We start from the raw sequence: 18,507 nt of genomic DNA, 5'->3' as shown, positions 1-18,507 counted from the left end.
TGAATAATTTTGGTGACAAAATTAGGGATATATGTATTCCCTTTATCCATAATCAAAAAAACAATGTTCCTTAAAGAGTATGTAAATTCAACATTTCATATTCCTGATATGTGCCCGTTGTACCATGTGCTTGTATGAAAATTATCCTGTTCTCTTTGCATTGCTTCCTCTGTGTGAAATTCCTGGTGTTCCTGACAGTCCCTCTGTTATCCTATGAAAAACTGACCACACTAGCAGTAGCAGGAGATATGTTATATTTTAAACAACACTCAAGTATAATTATCTAGTGAATAGTACCTGAGCAGGTGGAAAATAGTCAAGCCATCTGTCCATATGTGTAGAATACCACCCAGGCATCAGGCACTTCTTCTGAAGTGACCGTAATTCTGAAGATGATTGGCTGTCAGCTGTGATGACCTCATAGAAGCTGAATTTTAGGGCAGCAGGATCCTGGTGTGCACGCTGATGCTAAAAACAAGATCATTTCCTTTTTACACACATACAAAACATTAACTTTGTTTTTTCAAAAATATCAGAAGCACAATAAAGGCAAAAGGAAGCAACAACAACAAAAAGTAATTAAAATATTACATGTATAGGACCATATTTATAAAACTGTGAATCTGACATTTACAAACATTCACTGCAGGTAAATGCTCCAGGTGCATGTGTTTTAAGTGACAATGATTGGTTCCCCACCAGTGAATATTTAGTGAAAGAAGGCACTCATTAACGATTTTACAAATATGACCTAAAGTGTGAAAGGATGGGGTTTTAGAAAAAAAAGTACACATAGGTATATTCACTTCTGTCCCTAAAATAATTCATAAGTCTTTTTATCCAAATGTAAAAACATACTGTATAGTGATTTTGTACATATTTTTATTTTTTATTTATTATGGTGAGGAATACATGTTCCTACATGTATTTCTTGAAAAGGTACATATATAATATTGCATATTAATAGTTTGCACCATACTCTTATTCTTTTATTTTCTTTTTCTTTTTTTTGCGCATTTATCTGAATTCCTTTTATGTACAGCAGTCAATAGCTCAAGCTCACATTTAAATGCACACTTGAATGCGTTATTACAGTGGCCCATCCCATATCAGATAGTCCAATGTTTTGGTGAGAGACAGTCACCCTGAAAGAATATGACTTCTGTTATTCTGGCAAATAATAAACAAATGATACTTATTAGCTGCTGCAATCACTGAATGTGTTCCCACTCCAATGTAACCACCGTTAGGGCCGGTTCACACTGCGGGCGATGCGAGGCGACACCGACTTGCCTCGCCGCGACCTGCCGCGACCTCAGCGGCGATTTGCAAATGACTTCTGTATATAAGTCAATGCAAGTCGCCCCGAGGTCGCCCAAAAGTAGTACAGGAACCTTTTTTCTGAGTCGGAGCGACTCGAGTCGCTCCTCTCAGAACGGTTCCATTGTACAGAACGGGGGCGACTTGTCAGATCGCGGCGAGGCAAGTCGTGTCGCCTCGCATCGCCCGCAGTGTGAACCGGCCCTTAAAGTATATGTGCTTGCGCTGCTAAATCCTGCTACCAAAGTGTCACATATACAACCGACAGTCAATGTGAATCGTAATAAACCTGAACACCATGAAATAAAATGAAAACAAATGTATCAAAAAAATATATTATTTTTATTTTTCATATTTTTTTTTCATTAAGTTTCAAAGTGTTCAGGTTTATTACGATTTACATTGACTGTTAGTTTTATTTGTGACACTTTGGTAGCAGGATTTAGCAGCGCAAGCGCATATACTTTATTGGTAGCTACTCTTATCCTGTCGCCTTAGCTCATCCTTAATTAGGGATGAGCCGAACACCCCCCGGTTCGGTTCGCACCAGAATATACTCAACACACAGCCATTAATGTCTAAACTGCTGGCAACAAAAGTACACCCCTAAGTGAAAATGTCCAAATTGGGCACAATTAGCCATTTTCCCTCCCCGGTGTCATGTGACTCGTTAGTGTTACAAGGTCTCAGGTGTGAATGGGGAGCAGGTGTATTAAATTTGGTTTTATCGCTCTCACTCTCTCATACTGGGCACTGCAAGTTCAACATGGCACCTCATAGCAAAGAACTCTCTGAGAATCTAAAAAAATAATTGTTTCTCTACATAAAGATGACCTAGGCTATAAGAAGATTGCCAAGACCCTGAAACTGAGCTGCAGCACGGTGGCCAAGACCATACAGCGGTTTAACAGACCAGGTTCAACTTAGAACAGTCCTCACCATGGTTGACAGAAGAAGTTGATTGCACATGCTCAGCGTCATATCCGGAGGTTGTCTTTGGGAAATAGACATATGAGTGCTGCCAGCATTGTTGCAGAAGTTGAAGGGGTGGGGGGTCAGCCTGTCAGTGCTCAGACCATACACTGCACACTGCATCAAATTGGTCTGCATGGCTGTCATCTCAGAAGGAAGCCTCTTCTAAAGATGATGCATAAGAAAGCCCGCAAACTGTTTGCTGAAGACAAGCAGACTAAGGGCATGGATTACTGGAACCATATCCTGTGATCTGATCTGAACTTTGGTTCAGATGGTGTCAAGCGTGTGTGGCGGCAACCAGGTGCGGAGTACAAAGACAAGTGAGTCTTGCCTACAGTCAAGCATGGTGGTGGGAGTGTCATGGTCTGGGGCTGCATGAGTGCTGCCGGCACTGGGGAGCTACAGTTCATTGAGGGAACCATGAATACCAACATGTGCTGTGACATACTGAAGCAGAGCATGATTCCCTCCCTTCATAGACTTCATAGACTGGGCCACAGGGCAGTAATCCAAGATTATAACGACCCCTAACACACCTCAAAGATGACCACTGTCTTGCTAAAGAAGCTGAAGGTAAAGGTGATGGACTGGCCAAGCATGTCTCCAGACCTAAACCATATTGAGCATCTGTGGGGCATCCTCAAACGGAAGGTGGAGGAACACAAGGTCTCTAATATCCACCTTGTTCTGTGATGTAGTCATGGAGGAGTGGAAGAGGACTCCAGTGGCAACCTGAGAAGCTCTGGTGAACTCCATGCCCAAGAGGATTAAGGCAGTGCTGGAAAATAATTGTGGTTACATAAAATATTGACACTTTGGACCCAATTAGACATTTTCACTTAGAGGTGTACTCATTTTTTTTTGCCTGCGGTTTAGACATTAATGGCTGTGTGTTGAGTTATTTTGAGGGGGACAGAAAATTTACACTGTTATACAAGCTGTACACCTGTACACTCACTACTTTACATTTTAGCAAAGTGTCATTTCTACAGTGTTGTCATATGAAAAGATATAATAAAATATCTACAAAAATGTGAGGGGTGTACTCACTTTTGTGAGATACCGTATATATACACTAGACTGTGTATATATTTATATCAAATACACTGCCTGCACTGACTTGAATATAGAGTCTACACTGAATATCTAGTCTAAACTAAATGATTTTCTGTACCCGTAAAGTGTTATCAGAAGTATGAAATATGCATGAGTAGCCTAGTTTTGCAATTTTTGACCAGTAGTTTTTTTTTTAAAGTTTTACTGCAAATAAATACTTTATTCAAAATTTGTCCCACTTAAAATTAACCTAAAATAATATTTACAGCTGCAGGTTTTGGGGATTTTTTAGGTGGATTTTAGAAACATTTCAGGAAAATCCAAGAAAAATTGATAAAAAGAATTTATATTTATTTCAAACATTAGTTTAAAACATAGTATGTCCTCAGAACAACAACGTAGTACAATACAGTAGACTCATATGATACGGTCCTTATAAGTACAGCGATATTAGCTTAGTTCCAAACATGTTTCACCCTGAAACTGGGATTCCTTACGGGATGCTGTTCCCTTGAGATTAGAGCTTTCTAGTAAGAAAGATATGTAAAACACATACACACACACACACATATAAATATATAAATACTAGACTGTACACAAAGATATATATATATATATATATATATATATATATATATATATATATATATATATATATATATATATCAAATACACTGCCACTAACTAACCTGCCTGTCTAATCTAGCTCAAACTATCTCCATCCACACACTATACATGGCTGCTATTTAAGCACACTTATATAGTGTAGGGCATGGACATAGTCCCCCTGAGCCATAATTGGCTAAAGGAACCCTGCCTTTGGCCAATTATGTCTCTCTCAGCAGAGTGCGTTATGATTGGCCAAAGCATGGTCAGGTGCATGCTTTGGCCAATCATCATACAGCAATGCACTGCGATCTCACAGTGCATTATGGGCCGTTCCACGGTGCTTGAATTTCCCACAAATGCCCCATAATATTCGCTGTTCGGCGAACGGGCAAACACCTGATGTTCCAGTCAAACTTACGTTCAATTCGAACATCAAGCTCACACCTACCCTTAATGCTCTGGACAATAGTTGTTTATGCACTGTAAATGTTTATTTGTAAAACAAAAATGTAACAAGTTTATAGATTCATCTTTTTATCAAAATGTTTATTTCATAAATAATTCATAACACTTTTTAAAACATTATAATCTTTCTGATATGAATTTGTTCTTCTAGCAAAAAATGCATATGTGTTTAAGATTCCTGGTAGAGGTGATGGTGAAGGTTGTCCCTCCTCTGACTAATTCATTACAGTAAATTACAATCTATAAATTGTGGGGAGCTTGCACCTGCTGGTTGCAATAAAATACAAATGCTTATTTAATTTAATTGACTAAAATAAAAAAATAAAAATGTTTTTGAAGTAGTTGTATATAATCTAACGCTTAAAGAAGTGCAATCTAAATCAATTTTATACAATCTCTTTACATGGAGTAGATTGGTGTTATATATTCTTTCTTTATTTATTAAGGATAAATGTGATTTCACTTTAACATGCTCAATCGTCCGCGTATAACCATAGAAATAAGATGGAAAACCATAGTGCTCTCTACTACAAATAGTTTATTAAAAGCTGAACATAAGGATTAAAAATCATGTAATTTAGGAATAGACAAGAGGTGGCACCAAACTATATAAAGTGCAGTAAATGGTTAGTAGAGCTGCCCCTTTTAGTAAATCACCCTTCAAATAATAATAATAAAGGTATAAAAAGTTGGCACTAACTTGAATACACATACAAATACATTAAGTGCATGAAAAATAACCATACAAACCAATAACCATAAACAGAATGAAAGGAAATCCTGAAATTAGGGAGTCCAAACACCACAAATAAAAAGTGCTCTTAGTTATCTGTGCTCCACCATCATTCATGTGTTAGGAGAAATGCAGACTCACCAGATAACTATATATTAGGAGATATCTTAGGCTCAGATCCTTTAGAGGGTGTGTTGCATCCCTTGATGTATCCTTGTACTCATAGTATGAATATAGCTAGAAGCAAAATGATTCACATAGCGCAATATGCTTTGATGTATACAGATGCCAAATAGTAATACAAATGCACACTTAAACTGTGGGGTGCTAATATGCTAGCATCATGTACAGCGATATCCCTCAGTAACAGGAACACCGTGTAACCACATCTCAACGTGCGTTCCACCACAGCAAGGATTGGAACCAACCGTTCCCGGAAATACCGTCAGAAAGAGTGAGCATGCAGCCTCAATGTATCAACATCGGGAAGTGTAAGTGTGCATTTTTTTTCCAATTTCAAAATGTTTATTGAAAATAAATTGCATATCATGAGATGGCATTTGCAATACAGTAGACAAAAATGTTGTCTGTGTAAACATACATCTCTCGTCAAGGCACTGGTAAGGCATTGTTACAAAAAAGTGAAGTTTATCTAACAACCAGGTAATTAGTCACAACTGCTAATAAGGCACCTTGTTTGTCTGTCACCCATGACACCCCTAGCGAGTACACACAGGGGGTTATTTACGAAAGGCAAATTCATTTTGCACTGCAAGTGCACTTGACAGTGCACTGAAAGTACACTTGGAAGTGCAGTCCCTCTAAATCTAAGGGGTAGATCTGAAATGAGTGGAAGCTCTGCTGATTTTATTATCCAATCATGTGCAAGCTAAAATGTTTTTTTTTTTCCTTTTTCCATTTCCTTTCGTAAATAACCCCCACTGTGTCATGAGTCGACTGCAAAGGGTAAGAAGCATCAAGTGCTCTCTGTAATGTTACCAGGTCCAGCAACACGGAAATAGCAGTAGTTTCCAGAGTTGCTGGGAAATCTAACTGAGTGCATAACATCAGAGGAAGGAACATTTCAGTCTTGACAGGGAGTTTCTAGATGCTTAAAGTGGTTGTAAACCCTTACAACACACTTTGACCTACAGGTAAGCCTAGATTAAGGCTTACCTGTAGGTCCAAGAAATATCTCCAAAACCTACACGGTTTAGGAGATATTTGCCGAAAGACATGCACCGTAGACAGCGGCGCGCAGGCGCACTGAGCGCCCATCGATCAACGGTGATATGATCGCTGAGCCCTCTTTCAGGTTTTTAATCATGTTGAGGACTTCTTTTGCCAAAATAGGGGCGTCCATTATTTCCTTGTGGTCATTCTTTAATGTGGGAATATGTAGGTTGTTTAGGAGGGAATGTATTTTGGATGCATCTGTTGTGGTCTCTCCCTGGTACAATTTGGAGTATAACGATTGAAATATTTGTAATATGCGTTGGAGATTTAGGGTCGTGGATCCGTGTTTCAGACAAATGTTTGGTAATGTGAGGGATCGAAACCTGAGGCAAAGCTTAGTGTCTAACATAGTGCTCATCTTGTCCTTCTGTTCATAGAATTTTGCTCCACTCCAACGGATGGCTTTCTCTGCCTTGACCGTGAGCACCACGTTTATGGATAAGCGAGCTGTCTCAAGTTGTGCTATGGAGACCTTGGAGGGATCTTGCTTGTGGTGATTTCTTAGAATTGTAAAGTCCTTCTCTAGCTTATCTATGTCTGAGGATCTTTCCTTTTTGAGCTGAGACGCTATCTGTATAAGCTTGTCTTGGATCATTGCTTTATGGGCCACCCATAAGGTCTCAGCCGAGATGCCATTTCCATCATTAAGGAGAAAATAATCCTTTAATTCTTTTTCAATTTCTAGAACTCTAATGGGGTCATTAAGTATCAATTCATTGAGGTTCCAATGTGTCATGTGTGGTCTACTGGGGCATCCTCGTAAAATAAGGAGAGCCATAGAGTGATCAGATAGAGCTGTATCTTTAATGTGGGCTTTGCTGACAAAGGGGATGTGTTTAGCAGAGATGAATAGGTACTTCTGCTATGATCAATAATATCTAGTCAGAACCCAGAAAAGTCCCCACATGACTTCAGCATGCCAAATCATGTTGAGGCGTGGAATAGCCATTCCTTGATTTGGCATGCTGAAGTCATGTGGGGACTTTTCTGTTGAGGCGTGGAATAGCCATTCCTTGGGGGGCGTGGCTTGGACGCTGAAGGGAATGGACGTTGCATGCTGAGCTGAGCTGAGCTCCGTCGGACCGTGACACTAGCTTCCCCTCCAGCCAGCCAGATCGAGCTGTGCGATGGACGCCGCTTGTTGAGCTTGCCGCTTGCTGAGCTTCCTCTCCTGCCATATCAAATTGTGTGAAGGACGCCGCTAGCTGAGATGAGCTGAGCGTCGTCGGATTGTGACACCAGCTTTTTCCCCAGCCATATCGAAGTGTGCGATGGGCAGACGAGATAGACTGCCTGAATGTCCTGAATCACAGAGCCCCTATCCCACCTCTGGAGTACGCCGTATAGCGGACATTTTCGATTCTCAGGCACAGAAGACACAGAGGACTAGGGGCCGCCCCGCTAGTAAGATGGCGCTGAGAAGCCACGAGGCAGAACACAGCGAGGATTCCAGGTCGGCTTCAGAGGATAGGGTAAGGGAGCAGGATTGCTCAGATCACCCTCTTAAGCTTTCAGAAATGACAAAAATAGCTGCGGATATTAAAGGCACTTTGTTTTCTGCTATTAATGATTTAAAAGCCGACTTTATAGCTCTGTCGGATCGGCTGTCCCAGAATGAAAGAACAGAGGCAAAAAGGGATAGAGCGGTGGAGAGGCTGTCTTCCACTGTCTCATCCCACACCATTCATCTTATTCAGATGAACAAGCACCTCGAGGAACTTGACAATCGGGGGCGCAGACAGAACATTAGAGTGAGGGGGATCCCCGAGAAGATTGAACCTGCTCAGATAAAACAAGCATTGCAGTCAGTGTTTAACGGAGTGTTGGAGAGACCTAAGGATACTGACATTGAGTTTATAAGAGTGCACAGAGCGTTAGCATCAAAGCCAAGTGACACAGCTCCTCCAAGGGACATTATATGCTGCTTGCAAAGCTTCCCATTGAAGGAAGAGATACTGGGGAAAGCAAGGAGGAATGATCAGATCTTTTTTAATGAACATGCTGTGGCTCTATATCAGGATCTTTCCTACATTACACTACAGAACCGGCGAGCTCTGCGCCCATTGACTAACGTTCTAAGGGAAAGGGGCATCCCTTATCGATGGCGCTTTCCTTTTGCGTTGAACGCCACGTTTTTGGGAAAACAATACCATCTGCGCATGCCTGAGGATATTTCAAGCTTCTGTGCACAGTTACAAATTCCACTGACTGAAGTGCCGGAATGGTACAGGGAGTTTCGTTGCCCCCCGTTGGGGACCTCTCCACCGCACACCCCACAGTCATCTCCGTCGAAGCTAGTAGCCAAAAAACCTCGCCCAGACAAATCTCAGAGCTTGAATAGGGGCAGATCTTCACAATCTGGGACAGACCACTGGCTACAGCTACACGCCTGAGCTTAGAGTGGGAGCTTGTCTTCCTTTCTTTTTTTTTTTTTTTTTTTTTTTTTTTTTAGGACCGGTTAGTAACAGGTTCCATATATTTCATACTGGGGCACTGATATGTCGGATAGCCACTTCCCATAAGTAAAGATTCCTGCTTGGGGTCTGTTGAACTGTTTCTAGAGACTCCCCCCCATTAAAAAAGGAAATTTTTTTTTTTTTTTTTGTGTACATGCAGTGGTGGGGGAGGGATGGGGGGTAGTATCTGTATTATCTGTATTATCTTATTATTTTTATTTTTGGGCACTTTAGTTATGTTTATATGCTGGGGCGTGGGGCTTTGAAGTAGCGGTGATCCGATTATTTCACTTTTAGATATGGTAATTTAGTGAAGGAATCACACACCACTATAGGGGGACTGTGGGGGTGTTAAGTGTGGCAACTGGGGGTATATTGAGCACTAGGATCAGCCAGAGTATTATGGGGGGTATGGTAGTTGGCGATTACTGCAGCTTTCATTATAGTTTTCATTATAGTTGTTGTTTATTAAAGGCGCCTATAGCGCAATATTAAAATAAATTCCATGTTTATAATCCTGCTCATGATCTCAGCCTTCTGGCTGGAAGGGTATATATGTGGCCTTAATATGTGCTTAATTTTTGAGTCACGGAAGGATTGGAGTGGTTTTTCTTTATATTTATAGATAATTAATAGTTTTTGTGTTTTGGGTTTTAATTTATTACCATTTTCTGAAGGAAAGTCCTCCCATTGCTTCCACATGTGCATCGCTGTCTGGTTTTATCCAGACGGGGATTCACAACGTTTTCTTTTTTCTTCTCCTCTCCTATAGTTGATAGGAGGAGACATTTTATCTAGTGATTCCATTTGGGTGTCTATCCACCTAAGTGACGGGTTTGTTTTTTTTTTTTTTTTTTTGTTGTTTCTTATCTAATCTTTTCTTTTTTCCCTTCTTGCAATTGTATTTAATATGGCGTACTCTATGTTAGATGAACATGCTTTTGTGATCTCCCATAACGTTAGGGGTCTAAATACACCGGAGAAGCGAATGGCGGTGCTCAGGGAACTCCATAAGCAGAAACCGGCAGCGGTGTTTCTTCAGGAGACCCACTTCCGGTCCGATAAGACTCCTAGATTGCATGATAGACATTATCCATATGTTTTTCATGCAACAAATCCCGAGGCCAAATCTAAGGGGGTGACAATTTTGCTACATAAAAATGCTGATTTCACTTTACATCAGCAGATGGCGGACATTGCCGGAAGGTATCTATTTTTGAAGGGGATTTGGGCGGGAACTCCGGTTACCTTGGCCAATGTTTACTTCCCCAACACTGCACAGGTCACGTTTTGTCAACATGTGGTAGATGAATTGAAGGGCTTTGCATCTGGATGTGTGGTGTTGGGGGGAGATTTTAATTTAGCGCTAAATCCCCTTCAGGATACATCAGATGGCAGGTCCAGCATTCCGTATAAAAAGTTGCGTAAAATTAAGACACTTTTAGCTTCTCTTACTTTAGTAGATACTTGGCGTTTGGCAAACCCCTCAGGTAGAGATTACACATATTTTTCTTCCTTGCATAATAAATTTACACGCATAGACTACATTTTTGTTACTCAAAGGGATATATCCCGTATAAAATCTGCTAAAATAGGTGTGCAGACCCTCTCTGATCATGCCCCTATATCGTTGCAGTTCCATAAAACGAACATACATCGCGGCCCCCACTCGTGGAGATTAAATCCCTCCCTGCTCACGGATAAGGACAACACTGACAAAATAGCGGATATAATTAAATTATATTTTACAGAAAATGTCTCTGAAGAATTGTCGCCTTTTACAATTTGGGCGGCCCATAAATGCGTGGTTCGGGGGGAACTCATACGGCTGGGGGCCGCGAGAAAAAGGGTTGCAGAGAGGGAGATTAACGATCTTATACAGACCATTAGAGACCTAGAGGGGAAGCATAAACAATCCTTAGCAACTGATACAGCAGTAACTTTATTAGATTTAAGGAAAAAATTACAAGTTCATTTGAACCTTAAAGCACAGAAGATCCTTTTCTTTAAGAAGGGGTTCTTCTATGAACACAATGATAAAACAGGCAAACTTTTAGCGAAGGCCCTTAAGGAAACATTATTATCGACGAATATTGCTGCAATTAAAACCAGTGCTGGTCAGACAACACAGGATGCTGCAAAAATCGCGCAAAGATTTCAAGATTATTATTCCAATTTGTATAATTTATCACAGCTACATAAACCTAGCGACTTAAGGGGGACGTCAGCAGAGATTACTAATAAATTTCTGGCTGACAGCGGACTCCCCAAACTTACTGAGGAGGAAGCGCTGTCGTTGGAAGAACCAATAATTGAAGGTGAACTTACTACAGCTATTAAGGAATTAAAAAAGGGGAAAAGCCCTGGACCGGATGGTTTAACAGCCCACTATTATAAAACCTTTACGGAATTATTGATTCCATATATGATTAAGACATTTAACCACTTTCGAGACCCACAAACGTTACCAGAAGATTTTCTGAGAGCGCACGTTACAGTATTGCCTAAACTTAATAAAGACCCTCTAGATTGTGCCAGTTATAGGCCGATTTCTTTACTGAATGTGGACCTAAAAATTTATACAAAAATACTAGCGAACAGATTGCGCCCATTGTTGCACAAACTTATAGGTCCAGAGCAGGTAGGTTATATGCCTGGTAGGGAGGCGAAAGACAACGTGATTAAAGCCCTTAATCTTATACACAGGGCCCAAACAGAACAATTTGAAGGCATGCTCTTATCTACAGATGCAGAGAAGGCCTTCGACCGTGTGTCGTGGGACTTCCTGTATGCGACTTGCTCTCATATAGGTCTGAGAGCACATATGCTATCCTGGATTAAAACTATTTATTATAACCCTACGGCACAAATTAAGGTGAATGGGATACTGTCAGACAAGGTGCAGATACGGAATGGGACTAGGCAAGGGTGTCCTCTTTCGCCCTTGCTGTTTATACTAACCTTGGAACCGTTAATCCGCACTGTTAATTTATCATCCTCTATACATGGCTTCCACGTAGGCGATAAGGAATATAAGTGTGCTGCATATGCGGATGATTTATTGTTTTTTATAACTCAGCCGCATGTTACTATGCCTAATTTGTGCACTATATTTAAGCATTATAGCTATATAGCGAATTTCAAAATTAATTATAAAAAATCTGAGGCTCTCAACCTTACGCTACAAGAGACAACGCGGGAGGCTGTTTTACGCAACTGTAAATTTAAGTGGGAACCCCGCTCTCTTAAATACTTAGGAGTTCATTTGACTACCAGTTTAAACGAGATATATAGCCAAAATTTCTTGCCTTTGTTACAAAACGTGAAAAAAGACCTGGAGAGATGGACACTCAAACATTTCTCCTGGTTTGGTAGGGCAGCTATCGTCAAAATGACAATACTGCCCAGATTTCTGTATTTTTTTCAGACGCTGCCCATATGGTTACCTGCAAATTTTTTTCGGTCATTGAATGCTATTTTTAGACACTTTCTATGGGCATCTAAAAAGCCACGCATAAGCCTTGCAATACTTACTAGAGATAAAGGCAGTGGGGGAATGGGATTCCCCAATTTCAAAAATTACTATAAGGCCACTCATCTTACCAGAACGATTGACTGGACCTGCCATGCGGATAATAAAGATTGGGTGAAACTTGAAAATGAGGTAGGCCCTATCCCAGTGACATATTCCCCTTGGATTCCGTGGGACTTATGCCCTAAACAGCTTAAGCAACATCCCCTTATAGGGACCACTTTAATACTACTACAAACAGTGTCTCAAAAGACGGGTTTGACTACTTCACCTGGCCCATTAACACCGCTAGTAGATAATCCTGACTTTATACCAGGCATGCATAAACCCATCCGGCACTTTATATGTGAGAATCTGCCCTTATTAGCTATTCATTGCTTTGAGGGTAACAAGATTAAATCAATGGCGGACTTACAATATACTTTGGGCTTAACCGTTTTGGGACATTGGACGTATAGACAAATACATGATTATATTTTGAGCCCACGGAGGTTTAAACATTTTATACGACCATTAACGCCATTTGAGGCGGTTTGCCTTCGTGCTAACGCTTCTACGAAAAATATCTCTCTCACGTATGCTTGGTTACAATCCGCAGCATGTCTGGAACCTAATAAACATAAGCTTTTCTGGGAAGCAGCATTAAATGCATCATTTACAAACGATCAATGGCTACAGGCATGTGTATTTGCTCATAAATGTGCAATTAGCACCAGATTACAGGAAACTTCTTTTAAACTTTTGACGAATTGGTATAACACGCCAATTAAATTGCATAAGTGGTTCCCTGCTGTTCCAGACCTATGTTGGCGTTGTAATCAAACTAAGGGCACTTTACAACATATATGGTGGGAATGTGACCTAATCAGACCATACTGGGCCCAAGTGATTAGTATTATACAACAAATAACTGATACACAGATCCCCCTAGACGCTAAATGTTGTCTACTACACATTACTGACCTCTCAATGAGAGAATATAAAAAATCGCTGATCAGATTCCTACTAACTGCCGCCAAGACAGTGATACCGAGACATTGGAGGAACACTATGACTCCCTCAATTACGGAATGGCTGGGAGAGATAGGATATTTGCACAAAATGGAAGAAATTAGGGCTATAGCCCATGAAAGCACGGGCAAGTATATAGTTGTATGGCGACCTTGGGTAGTGTTTAGCTATTCTTCTGTATACGCCTCTCTGATACAAACATGAGGTGGAGGGGGCGTTGTGTGTTAGAGCTAGCAATGCCCGCTTATTACCTAGGGACAACTTTTTTTTTTTTTTTTTTTTTTTTTTTCTCTCTTCTCCTTTTTCTCCTTTTCTAAGGTGCTAGCCCTGAGATAGGCTGTCACCTCTTTTCTATATCCATTAGTCACATTTGGCCTTTGTATGATAGGTAATAGGGTGAATTTAGAGTGGTATAAAGTTATAAGGCAGACGTGCCGGGACAGGCTTTTACAATCCATTGATATATATGTTTAGGTCCCATTGACGCTTTGGGATTGGTAATGTATCTAACCTTCTACTAAGAGGTCTTTCCTTTTTTTTGGAGGGGCTTATTAGTTTAAGGGGATCTCTTGTCAATCTATTTATATGTAAACAGGAGGACTAAAAGTATGAGTCTGTAACACTATTGCTACCCTATTGTACACACAGGCAATTGTATTAGCGATTATTATGTATTGTTATATTTGTATTGTAACTGGGTAATTCTTTAATAAAATTCTAATTGTAAATAAAAATAAAAAAGAATAGCCATTCCTTGCAGAGCAGCAGAAGAAAGGAGTGGGAGGGAATTAAAAAATAATGCATGTCTCTTAGGCTAGTGCACGAGATATGTAAATCACCTGTCACCCACATCAAGGGGGAGGATTTGACAAAGTTTTTCTCTATTTGTCAAGATTTATCTCACTGAACAATAAAAGAGGATTTCTCAGAGCTGGATTAACTGTTTGTGGCAAAACTGGGCTCAAATGATAGGAAATATTATACTCTACATTATGACATCAACAAAAAATAAAATTCAGGTTTACATCCACTTTAAGGCCCTGAACATTGTGTGAGAATACTCACAGAGACAGGGTGGGTGTGGTACTACATGGCATAGCAGACGTCTTTACAGGGATCACTTACCCTTTGCCTTGGAGTCAGGGGAGGATCTATATGTGGCTAGAAGTAGAACCTGGGACATGGAGGAAATGAGATGCGTGGCTTTAGTCCCATCATTCAGGTATGGAACAGCCAGAGTTGAAAGATGGGTGGATACTCACGAATGCTGCTTCAGACAAAGCCAACCCTGGAAATGAAGCAAGTTAGTAAAAAACATAAAAATTGTAAAAACTATAACGTTAACTGACTTAAGAATTGTAATCAGCGGGTGCAGAGAGAACTTGGCCACTAGGCCATATTTAGCTAAAAGGGGAATTGGTTATAAAGGGGTGGCCCGACTGATTTCAAGTAGATGATTGGAAAAAGGTTGAGAAACCTTATCAATATTGTCCATCAGACTAAATCACGGTAGGTTGGGATGGTCTGATATCGTCCATAAGCCATCTGGGGAACTTTCGGAGGTGCAGCTTCCTGCTGTCACTTGAGGAATTCAAAAGCGTTCATGTAAGGGTGTCCCTTCCAGGCATTGTCAAAGTGCTTGAATGTCTCCTGAAAACCTGGAAATGATGTGACCCTCAGGTTGGTCCTCTGTGTGTTGGGGTCCCAAAAGCAATTCAATTGGGGTAATAAATGGATTGAGAGTAAAATGGGGTTCCTGGGGATCAACCATTTCTGGAGGGGAACCCCCAGTACAATTAGCTAGGCCGAGCTGTAACAATTGTCAGAGGGGTATTCCTGTTATCATGGTCAGGTGGGCATGGCTTCTTTCACTCTCCTGACTTTAGTGAATTTCCATGAACGGGTGATCGTGCTCATGGGCTCGGGTAGATCCTGGTTGGGGGTTTGTGGTATCCATTGCGGAGTCCTGGGTAATGAATTTCAGGTGAAGGAGCACCCATTCACCCTCTGGAAAGCTGGTGAAGAAGTGGGTTTTGCCTTTATAAGAAAAAAGGGAAAGGTCCACCAGTACTTGATTTGTGAAAGGATCTTTAATAGCGGATTAAGAGTTCTGCGGCATTGAATGGTCATGGGAGAAATGTCTGCGAAAATCTGAATGATGTTTCCCTGAAAGGATATGTGTGATTGTTGGCTTGAGGTTTTCATTATGTCCTCTTTTACCCCGTAATAGTGAGGCTTGACCACCACATCCCTGGGGGCTCCATCTTTCCAAGGTGGTCCCAGAGATCTGTGGGCTCTGTCCAGCTCCAGTTTGGGTGGTGCTATGGACCAAATGAGGGTTTTAATAAGCTCTTGAACTGCCTTGGGGATATCAGTGGTAGACTGTGGTAGGCCTCTAATTCTAAAGTTAGTCCTCCTCGAACGATTTTCCAGATTGTTGATCCTGGCTAGGGCCATATTCAGTTGCTCTTGTATAACCTGTATATGGTCAGTGTTTTGGTTAGCCCTGGATACTGTAATGTCAAGCTTGTGTTCGATCGCTTCCATCCTGGATCCCAGGTTTTGGAACTCAGAGCAAATGTCATTGGTGATTTTGTTGGCAGTATGAGTGAGGCCTCTGTCGAGCAGCTCGGATAATTTGAGGTATAGGTCACCTGCATTTAGGGGGATGTCCATCTCTGGGCCTCCAGGGGTAGTGACATTGTCCATGTGGACTGGGGCTGCCCCCATAGGAGATAGCCTGTATGTGTCCATCAATCGCTCAATAAGTGATTCTGTTGAGGCAGGAGAGGGGGATGAGATGTGGGTAATGCTGGTGACAGCCAGGGGAGTATAGGCCAGTGTAGCAGGGTTCAGGACTTCCCTGTGTTCTTGCTGTCCTCCTGAGTGCTGGTCTCGTGGTTGAGTAGCGACCACCAACTTGGATTCGGCCAGGTTACCCTCGGCAGAGAATTGTAGTCCAATGTCTGGGCGAGGTGCCCAGCATGTAGGTGCTCGTGGGAGGTTTCCCGATCGGCTCCCACTGTTTGCGGTTGTCCCCCTGGTCACGATCCGGTGTTGGGGTGGCTGGATGGCGAGGCAGTGTGGAGCTCCCGGCTTACGCTGCCATCTTGGAAGCTTCCGCGCATGAGCCCCTGTAAGTGTACATTTTTATAACTATTTAGCATCTGTATACATGTGAATAATTTTTCCTTTACCAAGCTATATTGTCCTGTGAGTACATGAATACATCAAGGGATGCAACACACCTTTTAAAGGATCTGAGCCTATGATATCTGATAGTATCTAGTCGATCTGATGAGTCTGCATTTCTCCTAATACATGAGTGATGGTGGAGCATGGATAACGAAGAGCACCTGTTATTACACAGACTTTTTACTTGTTGTGTTTGAACGCCTTAATTTGAGGACTTCCTTTTATTATACTTATGGTTATTGGTTTGTATGTTTTTTTTATCATGCACTAAATGTATTTGTATGTGTATTCGAGTTAGCGACAACTTTTTATACATTTTGAATAGGGATTAAAAACAATCACATAGCTACATGAATAACAGGCATATTAACAGCTCAACATCCTCATACAAGAGTGCAAACGTCCTGGGTAACAGTTCCTCCAACCTGTACACGTTACACCCCCTGTAGGGCTTCTTCAGACTTGCTTACGTGGAGTATATTGGTGTTATATATTTTTTCTTTATTTATTAAGGATAAGACTACAAAATATTATATTGGCCAGATATATATGAAATATGTATTATTCTATTCATATTCAGCCATCCGGGTTGATTTTAGGCTTTCACATTGTTTTTACTTTCTTTACCTGTAAAAAAGCTTGTTGTTTAAAGAGCTTAATGTGATTGTAGCCAAATTAGTGTGCTTGCAACAAGAACAAATGAACACTGTCTGTGATACTTTATTATATTTTTATTATTATTTTATAATTTTTTTATTAAACGCACTAACATTCAAATTTTCAAGACAATCTTTTGGGGTGGGGGGGGGGGTGTTCCCTTTTTCAAGACCCAAGCAGTACCAATACAGAAAATTTTATCAGAACGTTACTTAAGATTCTGCTAAATGGTGTATTAGTATTGCTTGGACCTTGAAGAAGGAGGTACCGTATATACTCGAGTATAAGCCGAGATTTTCAGCCTCTTTTTTGAGGCTGAAAGTGCCCCCCTCGGCTTATACTCGAGTCATCGCTGTCTGCCCGCTCGATCAGCGTGTCGAGCAGACAGACAGCGGCCATTCTATTCAAAAGCCGCGCCTCCGGCTCCGCCTTCGCCTGTGATAGGCGGAACACTGAATTTCCCAGCAGCCTGTGTTCCGCCTATCACGGACATCGTATCATCCTCGTACTACGGACGAGGATGATACGACGTCTGTGATAGGCGGAACACAGGCTGCTGGGAAATTCAGTGTTCCGCCTATCACAGGCGAAGGCGGCGGCGCAGCTTTTGAACTTTACAATGGCCGCCGACGAAGAGGGCACGGGACGGAGGCAAGGGAAGGCACGGCACGGGACGGGACGGGACGGCGGCGGCAAGGCACGGCACGACACGGGACGGATGCAAGGAGGCAAGTCACGGCACGGGACGGAGGCAAGGAGGCAAGGCACGGGACGGAGGCTCGGGACAAAGGTAGGCTGGACACACACACACACACACACACACACACACACACACACACACACACACACACACACACACACACACACACGGATGGAGACACACACAGGGATGGATGGATGGATGGAGACACACACAGGGATGGATGGATGGATGGATGGAGACACACACACACACAGGGATGGATGGATGGATGGATGGAGACACACACACACAGGGATGGATGGATGGATGGATGGAGACACACACACACAGGGATGGATGGATGGATGGACACACACACACACAGGGATGGATGGACGGACACACAGGGATGGACGGACACACAGGGATGGACGGACACACAGGGATGGACGGACACACACACAGGGATGGACAGGCATGTCTCACCCTCGGCTTATACACGAGTCAATAAGTTTGCCAGTTTTTTTGGGGGTAAATTGGGGGCCTCGGCTTATATTCGGGTCGGCCTATACTCGAGTAT

The 18,507-nt window shown here is 41.8% G+C and overlaps 1 protein-coding gene across 1 annotated transcript in view; it reads right to left on the bottom strand.

Annotated features, from left to right (window-relative positions):
- The window catches only part of LOC143974941 (bifunctional heparan sulfate N-deacetylase/N-sulfotransferase 3-like), a 375,710-nt gene that overhangs the window by 29,210 nt on the left and 327,993 nt on the right, over positions 1-18,507 (bottom strand). Inside the window, exon 11 of the mRNA XM_077476811.1 lies at positions 298-468. Within this exon, the coding sequence (XP_077332937.1) occupies positions 298-468 (171 nt within the window). The remainder of the gene's footprint in view (positions 1-297; positions 469-18,507) is intronic.

Source organism: Lithobates pipiens, unplaced genomic scaffold (assembly GCF_037356315.1).
Source record: "Lithobates pipiens isolate NorthernLeopardFrog02 unplaced genomic scaffold, aLitPip1_a1.2 Scaffold_13, whole genome shotgun sequence".
NCBI lineage: Eukaryota > Metazoa > Chordata > Amphibia > Anura > Ranidae > Lithobates > Lithobates pipiens.
Note: the sequence above shows the minus strand (reverse complement) of the source record. Positions and strands in the feature narration are given on the sequence as shown.